At 33.3% G+C, this 8707-nt stretch overlaps 1 protein-coding gene across 2 annotated transcripts; it reads right to left on the bottom strand.

The window, feature by feature from the left end:
- Positions 1 to 405: 405 nt before the first annotated feature.
- LOC114739141 (protein PHR1-LIKE 2) lies at positions 406 to 7961 on the bottom strand. 2 transcript variants are annotated; one of them, XM_028927192.1, is made up of 8 exons: positions 7640 to 7961; positions 4843 to 4940; positions 4308 to 4593; positions 2226 to 2302; positions 2021 to 2075; positions 1672 to 1744; positions 1518 to 1587; positions 406 to 1242 (listed from the first exon to the last, which is right to left on the bottom strand). In XM_028927192.1, exons 3-8 carry the CDS (start codon positions 4495 to 4497, stop codon positions 781 to 783), a joined length of 927 nt encoding a protein of 308 aa, XP_028783025.1. In that variant the 5' UTR covers positions 4498 to 4593; positions 4843 to 4940; positions 7640 to 7961; the 3' UTR covers positions 406 to 780. The 2 variants fall into 2 exon arrangements, with proteins under 2 accessions (XP_028783025.1, XP_028783023.1); XM_028927190.1 differs by lacking the exons at positions 4843 to 4940; positions 7640 to 7961 and having other exon boundaries at positions 4308 to 4704.
- Between the last annotated feature and the right edge of the window lie 746 nt (positions 7962 to 8707).

Raw genomic sequence — 8707 nt, 5'->3', positions numbered from 1 at the left:
TTGAATAGAAGGAGAGCACTACAAATACTTCCTCCTAATCCTTTAATTATTCATGAATCCTTATTATTACAAAATCACACAGAGAGCAATATGGTAAATAAGCATTTAATAAAGTCCACTTAATTAAATTTTTTCCTTCCTTACGCTCACCATAATATGCTCTTGTATTTTGTGCGTGTGTACTGTTTACTTTTTATTGACTACTTGGGGAAATGAAACATTCAATGAAATGAATTTAACATATCGGAAAAACTTGCTTAATAAATGAGTTCAATCAAATCTAAAGGCCCGTTTAAAAAAACCCTGATTATTTCAACCTCTGCACCCCACTTAAACACACCCTGATTATTTGCAGCGGCCGCAGCATGCTGCAATCCAACGCCATTATAAATAGTAAGTACCAGCTTTTGGACAAATGAAACCACATAGATTCAATTTATATACCGTGAAAAGTTCGTTCCGCCTCTGTTATCAATTCGAACGGCAAAGATCAGAGTTTCGGTAACTGGTCTTAAATTACGCAATATGAAAGGAAACAAATCCCCTAAACCAGGGTTGTCTGAAATTCCTGAAACAAACGATTTCAACCGTTGGATTTTTTGTGATGGTGCCGGTGTCACATGGCAGATTAACCACAGCATGATCTGCACTGTCCCAACAATCCAACAAACCAAAAATCGCAACTTCAATAAAATCTAAACAACCCCTACGCCAAGGGATATGGATTCAGTCCATCAGAGTGTCCCGGTAGCTTGAACTAATAGGTCAACCTTCCCTTCCCTACATGCCATACCTAGTTATTCCATGAGGATTAACTTGGGCTAGATGAATGCCTTGGGTTCTCATATTGGCTTCACTCCAGATCAGAGGCGCCACCATTGAGTCCAAGCTCAGCATCCTCTTTTTAGCTCCACCTGGAGATCCTTCCAGAGTCAACCCTCCTAGGCTTTCAAGTGATGTCAAGCAGCTTTCAGTGGAACAGTCACCCCGCTGCTGCTGGAAACTAGGCTGTGCTTCCGGAACATTCACTCCAGTCGCCTCAGTTGATGGTAAGGAGCAAAAGCCCAGGGGATCAAGCATAGAAGATTTTGATGTTTTATTTCCCATGCCTTGAAATTTCTGGTTGTCCGTGTCTATTACCGTAGCACCAATAAATTGATCAGCTAACATCTTACAAGCTCTCTCAAGCATGGCCATATATTTTCTCTCGGCATCCTGGCGTATCTGCAAGTGCTTCTCTGCCTACAGCACAAGAATGCTTTAACGTAGTGAGCAGGACAAATTTATGAGATTTAAGAGCAAAGATACACTTGACAAAAAAACTGACACAGGTACAATGGATATGTACTGGATGGGAGGAAGAATATTAGGCGAGAGTCAGAAGAGCAAGCAACCGCTGGTAAATCCTAACCACCAATTGAGACTAATGATAACACAGTCACAAATGAATGATGATAATCTTCTTTGATTTTTGCATTCCAAGTTTTGTTACTTCTCTTAATTTTAAAGACATTTACCTCGACTAGCAAGTGCAGTTTGCTTTGCACTTCCATTTGTGCCCTTAATGCTTCCTTGACTTCGTGACCTCTAGAAATCACATAGAAACTTTGAGTAAATAATTATTCAAACTTTCAGGCAAACTTGATTTCACGAAAGCGTGAAAATCCTTACTCATTTGCATCAGAAGCTGGCAGCTTTGGAGCAGAGTCACCAGGGCTCTCTAAAAGATATGAAGCAGATATTCCTTCCACAATTTTTCAACAAATGAATTAAAGTTTATTCTGAGCATGACTATTTACAAAATACAGTTACTCAGCAACTACTACACTAATACGCTCAAATTCTAATTGCAAACTTAGCCTTGTATCCGACAGATGATGACTTCCGGATGCACCAAGAAAGAGACTCTAATCATGTATTCATGTTATAGCAGATAGAGGCAAGATTCTAAAAATTTATGTCAAAAAATTAGATGACTCTAGCATAACTGGAGACTGGAGAGAGATGCAAGAAAACCTACCATCTTTGCATCCCTCTCCACTATCTTTTCCTGATTGCTTGCCAAGTCTGTATTTCTGCAAAGCAGCAAAGAATAGTTTAAACACAAATAAAAAAAAAAAAGAATGTAAATTTCACTTTCACTTGAAATTATACAGTTTATACCATTACCAAAAGAATAATAGGGAATTATCACCCAAAAAAAAAGGAACAACAGGGAAACACACCTGAAGATGACTCTTTAAATGATAAAGAGTCAAACCTTTGACATTCATGGTCCTCATGATTGCTTTTGGTGTAGCTTCTGCAGATGACAATTTTGATAATAGAAGTTTTTATTGAAGACAGAAATACCCACACAAAAGGGAAAAAAAAAAAACGGAGAGAGAGAGAGAAATCTTTTTAACAAGCTACGCAGAAGAAAGCATGTATTGCAAAAGTGCCACATCAACAATAGAAATAAAAAGCTTCTTAATCCCTGTGAAAGTTTAACCAGCAAAGTCCCATGAAACAACAACTGTCAGCTGAGAGTGAGAATAGAGGTTTTTTTGTTGGGCCCCCGCACCCGGGGTGGGGCAGTTGGTTTTGTCACTTTGTCTCACAGAAAAAGACTGCTACTTGAAAATATAAGTCACACGTTCCAACCAAATGCACCGAATTGTTTCTGATGGAGCAAGCTCCTGTATGGCCTTTCTTATTCCTGCCAAATTTTATACTTAACAATGAAAACTTTTACGCGATCAAAGCAGGTTTAACCAAAAACTTTAGAAGGCCCGGTCTAAATATAATTGCCTGTCATATCCAGCAGCGGTTTCAGAACAGTACTAACATATAAAGCACCCATCATAAGGAAATTCTTTGTGCGGCATCTCAATCTATAAAAGATTACTGTTGAGCACTGGCATGCAAATTAAAGACATCATTTTTAAGCAGGCTCTGGATTTCCAATGGGGATTAACAAGAAGGAATTCATCTTTATTCACAGAATGGCTGCAAAATTAGACGGGTTTACTAGAACACATGCCAAAAAAATCCATAGTCGAAATCCTTTCATCTGAAGTGGAAAATTAATGAAACTAATCATACAAGACTTAAAGAGAAGTCCGAATAAAATATTGAAGCCCTGTAAACAGTAGAAAATCCAATGTGATGTAGTGTGATATGGAAATATTGAGCTTAATATTGGAGCTATGTGAACTGTAGAAAATCCAATGTCATGTGGTGTGATATGGAAATATTGAGCGTCTTCAGATACCATACACAATTAGTTAAAAATCTGCACTGACACAAGTCACACATGAAATAATCCAACAGATTTCATTTAATCAAACAATTGAAACGTAAATTTCAACTTACTAGGCATAAAATATGTCAAGCTTGATTTTATTATGAGACTTAACAACTAGACCAGGTTAAATATTCCGAGAGCAAGCTTAGTTGCCAATCTGTGATGAATTCATGCAAAAATTTCTTGTTTATTAGTGCTGAAGTGAATTAAAAAAGGGAGGAAAAATTCATCTCAACAAAGTTTGTAAATCCCTCGAAAAAGCCATTAAACCCTCATCTTCCACTTGAAAGAGTTTTAAGCCAAAATTCTTACATGATTTGAGATGTTTGTTTGCATGCCAACAAAGGCACAGGTATTCTACGTCTATGATCGGTGAAACAATAAATGTGAGGCAACAATACAATGCAATGCAAGAACTATGTAAAAGTATAGAACTTGGTAACCTTTCTCAGTGCATTAGATATCGCCTTACGTTACCCATCAATAATTCACTTCCAGACCTTAATCAGATAAAACAGGCTCCAACTGTTCCTACCTTTGAGCCGTCAAATAAAATTGCGGAGCAAGTCTCCACAGAGGTAATGTTCTTCACCTTCTCATAACCCTTTTAAGTAATTCTATTCGTCAGGGTGGAAGAAGTAACCGACATTTTCAACACAAGCATGCTAACGAAGACTTATTGGTATTACTAACTAGAAAAACTTAAAAGAAACAGCAAAGTATTTCAACTCCAAATATTCCAGCCAAAGCTAATGAGAATAAGTAATTCCACTTATTTCAATGGAGTTTATACGAGATACCAAAAACCCCATCTTTCCTAGCTCCCAGAAGCTAAGTGATCACTAACAAATGACGATCAAGATTCCTAAAAAATCCCCACGTTATAGATAGCAAATTGCCCAAACCACTGCTCAATCTTTTCTATCCATGAAATTGGTGCATCACGGCCAAGATAAAGCTTGCATAAATGGAATAAGATTATAATGAAAAAGGCAAAAAGGTTAAGGAACAAATTACTTACTACTGGCACCTCCAAGCTGAGTGACGGCATCAACAAATCGCTCGTGAAGGTCCGCAGTCCAACGAAGTCGAGGTTTGGGATCAGCAGTCAGGACAAGACATGGGTCTCCAAGGTGACTGTGGTTCAATCCACCCTGCATATTTTCTTGACCAAATGTCCCTTCGTGAGGATGTATTAGTCTCGAAAACATAATACTCTTCCTCCTACTCCTTCTATGGAGACAGTCCCGGACACTGATGAATCAGAAAATAAATCGAAGGAGCAGATCCAGAATCATCCCCATTACCTGGAACGGAACGAAACAGAAGAGGAGAGAGAGTGAGGGTAAAATGAGCAAATGGGGTGAGTGAAAAGAGTAGCGTCAGAAAGATTTTGACGCGAGGGAGGGAATGGCAGAGTGAAAATGATGAGAAAGGCAAAGCAAGTGAATGGAGCTGGCAATGTCACGCTTTTCTGAGATTTTGTCCCTTTCTGCCGTATTTGTGAAAAAGAAAATTTTTTAACAAAATAAAAAAAATCAGTGATGCAGTCATACAGTCGATTATTGCCATCCTCTCACTCATCCTTTTGCCGCTCTATTTCGTGTATCCACTTTCCACCATCGGTCGTTTTCTGAGGGGTGACAAGTAATGCCTGCATATCAGAGTTCTATTTATTCTTAATTCAATTGATGAAATAAAGTAAACTGTACTATTATTAAAACAATGTTGATTGATTGAGAAAACAAATGGCTCACTTATTAAAAAAGTATTAATTTTAATATTTCTAATTTAACGGAAATTAATATCAAGTTTAAGATGACTAGATATACAGTAGATGTGGAAAACGGGTTGACGGTACGAGCCTAAAACGGTGCGAGTTGAAGTAACTCGTACCTTGGCAGCCCGCCTTAATTTTTTTTAATTTTTTAATAAAAAACTATTACTATTATATGTATTGAGTTTAGTTTGAAATGTTAAAATTGGGTTTGAAATCTTAAATTTGAGTAATGAGATATAATAAAATAATATGAAGATTAATTTATAATTTAAGAAGATATTTTTAAAAAAATAATACATATTTTTTTAAAAATAATTAATTTAATTAGTTTTCTTATCCAAATTAATTAAGCAGATATTTTATGTATATATATAAGCATCACATGTTTATTTAATCTTATAAAGGCTTGCATAGTAACACAACAAATAAATGAAAAATAAAAGATGGACAGTGTTTTTTATATAACTACAGTCACAAATATATAAAATGCTTAATTACATATGTAATAATATGAATAAGAAAATGTTCAATTGTTCATGTAGAATTTGAGAAACAAAATATTTTAATTATATTGTATAATATATTAGGAATTATATGAAGGGGAAAAAAAAAGCGGGCCAGCTCGCGAGTAAGTGCGAGCTAAAGTAGACTGCACCTTGGAGGGTTGGTATTTTGCCAACCCGAGCCTGCTTTCGTATTATCGGCTCTAAATATACTCCAAGTTATTTAAAAAAAACCTAAAATATATTATTTATGTAGTAGTATAATGATTTTTATATATTTTCTTACCATTCAATGAGGATTTGACTATTCTCACTCAATAAAAAATAGTGCAATATGTTTTTAACATAAAAATATTTTTGTGTTAATTAAAGCATTTATTGCCTTTTTTATTTATTTGTTGTTATTGAAAAGCGAAAAAAACTGAAAAAAATTAGTTAAAAGTAACTGTTTGAAAATATCATTGGTTGAATGGACTTTGAATTTCAGTAGATACAACTTGTTTTTAGTAGCAGCAAATTTTCTTCACTTATATGTAATTTATCTTTTGCTATGTATAAATAATTTTTATTTTAAAAACTTTTCTATATCATTATAATTGAATAAAAATTACAGTTATTAAAAATAAATTACACTAGGTCCCTTTATTCAAAAAAAAGTTCAAACATATACTTTTAATGATATTTCTGAAAGGAATATTCTTTTCTATTTCCCATACAAGAATTACTAGGAGAGAAAAATCTGGCAAAAAGAGAGATTAAGAATATTGCTAGAATTTTTTTTATTTGTACATATATATTTAAAATTTGTAATTAACTTAATCTACTTTTAATTGAAAAAGTTGGTATTTATTTCTTATGGAAAGAAAGGAAGGGAATTCTAGGTACACCAAAACTTATAAATTGTGTGTGAGGGTTAAATACTACCTCCGCTGCTTAATGTAAGGTTTTGTTTAATTTTTATTTTGATCATAAATATAAGACTTTAATTCACTTTGTTTATCATATTTATATATTTTTTTTTCAAGATAGTCATTATAATAATAGTAGTTCTAACTAATATACTTGATTAGTAAAAATATTTTAGAAAAAACAACACCTATTTATTACAAATAACTAACTTAACTTATTTTCTTAATCTTCTCAAATTAGTCAACTAGTGCTTATAATTAGGACCAGAGATAGTATATAATTATCGAATTAATGGATATTGATGATAGGTATATTAATACGTTGTTCAAAACACAAACCTTCTGTTTGGATGGGAAAAAAAGTTGAGAAGAAAGAAAATGAGAGAAGAAAAAATGAAGAAAAAAAATTAGAGAGAAAATATTATCACTTCTCATGTTTAGATGGACAAGAGAAAACAGAAAGAAAAAAAATGAGTAAATATGTGAATGACTAAAATACCCTTTTTGTTATATCAAAATATATCTTAATTAAAATCAAATTAAATATCATAATGAAAAATCATATTTACATTAACATAATCATATAATTTAAAATCAAATTATTTGATAAAGATATATTATCATGTTATTATATCTTAATATCAAATAATTTTGTAAAAAAAGAAAAAAAACATTTTTTGTAATGTAATGCTAAAAAAAAAAAAACAACGATTCTACTTGTTTTTCATTTCAGTTTATTTTAGAAATATTTTTATAATTTTAATTATTTTATTTTTCAATAAAACAAACATAGAAGAAAGACTGGATAATAATAAATAAAGTGAAAAAATGAACAAAAAATAGATATTATTTTGCTGAAAAAACATATGTAAGGATAGAGAGAAAAAATATGTTTTCTTCTCATTTTCTCTTCATATATGAAGAGAAAAGTTGAGAAAAAAATAGGACGTGAGACTCACATCATTTTCTTTCCAACTTTTCTTTCTTCCTACTTTTGTTACCTCATTCAAATAGGAAAAAAAAACCACTTCTTCCCTTATTTTCCTTCCTCTTTTATTTTCTCTCCATCCAAACATAGCAAAAATGATGGATATTAACACTGATTATTTGTTAAAAAAACATATTAAGATAAAATATAAAATTATAACAAAAATTATACTACCTGCAAACTTGATTCCAAATCACCCACCAGATTCCATGGTCATTCTTCTTCCTCGTTTCTATATTGCACAGTGTATCCCTCTTCCTCTTATGTCGGTCAACCACAAGATTCAAGTACCCCACTCTAAACCTTCATTGACTCTAACAGAGTAATCTTCTTTGACCCCGGTAGCTCCCTGTCAGGGAGCATAATCATGTTCGTCCTCAGCGGAATCATTCCATTCAAATGCCAGAAACTTGAAAAGGAGCGATTCAAGGAACCAAATGGGAAAGAGTACTGCAACACGTTGAAATCCTTGCTGGGTTTTGCCGTCTTTCACTGTCGTTGTGGATGGTCGGATCTGGTTCAGAGGAAGGAGGAAGAACGTTGCTTCGGCAAAGACGTCGCAGGCAGGGGGTGAAGGGGATTAGAAGATAGGAGGGGGAGATGAGAATGATGGGATGAGAAGCAATTTGGTCTGAAAGTTCAATCCCAAGACTGATTTCCTAATATAAGGGGGAGTGGTGGCACGGAGCAATCCCATAAAAGGTGGTATGGATCAATCCCAGGACTGTCGCAGTTTTCATACCAAACATGATAAAAATAAGCATCCCATTACCAACACCAGTGCCAACCCCTCCAGTATGTCGTAACAAATAGGACCTAAATATTTGAGCTTACATTTAAATTATTTTATTTTAATCAAGTTATGATACTGACATTTTTTAAGGAATCTCTTTTAAATTTGAAAGTCTTTGTTTTTAATAAGAAAAGACATTAAATGTAAAAAGTATAACCTTGCTTCTTGAATTTTATACAAAATTTCATTTTAATCCCTTAATTTTATAAAATGATTTTTCAATCCCTAAACCCTAACACTATTAGTTTCATTAGTAAAAAAATGTCAATATTAAAATTTAAAATGTTGAAAAATCATTCTAAAATGCTAAAATTAGATAACAAAGACACACTTCTGCTTTAAATAGATAAATTAGAGTACAGACAGTGCTGAAAACAGGTATCAAATATTATGAAAATCAAATCAAACAAAAACCAAGACTTTAGTTTTCATCCCAATTAACTAGTAGC

This window comes from Neltuma alba, unplaced genomic scaffold (genome assembly GCF_004799145.2).
Source record: "Neltuma alba isolate B1F8T4 unplaced genomic scaffold, ASM479914v2 tig00013779_pilon, whole genome shotgun sequence".
Lineage (NCBI taxonomy): Eukaryota > Viridiplantae > Streptophyta > Magnoliopsida > Fabales > Fabaceae > Neltuma > Neltuma alba.
This window is presented reverse-complemented; position numbering and strand designations above follow the sequence as displayed.

Excerpts from the sequence above, each read along its gene's own strand:
- LOC114739141 (XM_028927192.1), bottom strand. The coding sequence starts at position 4,497 with ATGTTTTCGAGACTAATACATCCTCACGAAGGGACATTTGGTCAAGAA. Across the intron at positions 2,303-4,307 it reads TCAGCTTGGAGGTGCCAGTA|AAGCTACACCAAAAGCAATC; the intron begins GTAAGTAATTTG and ends TGTCATCTGCAG. Across the intron at positions 1,745-2,020 it reads TGGAGAGGGATGCAAAGATG|GAATATCTGCTTCATATCTT; the intron begins GTAGGTTTTCTT and ends AAATTGTGGAAG.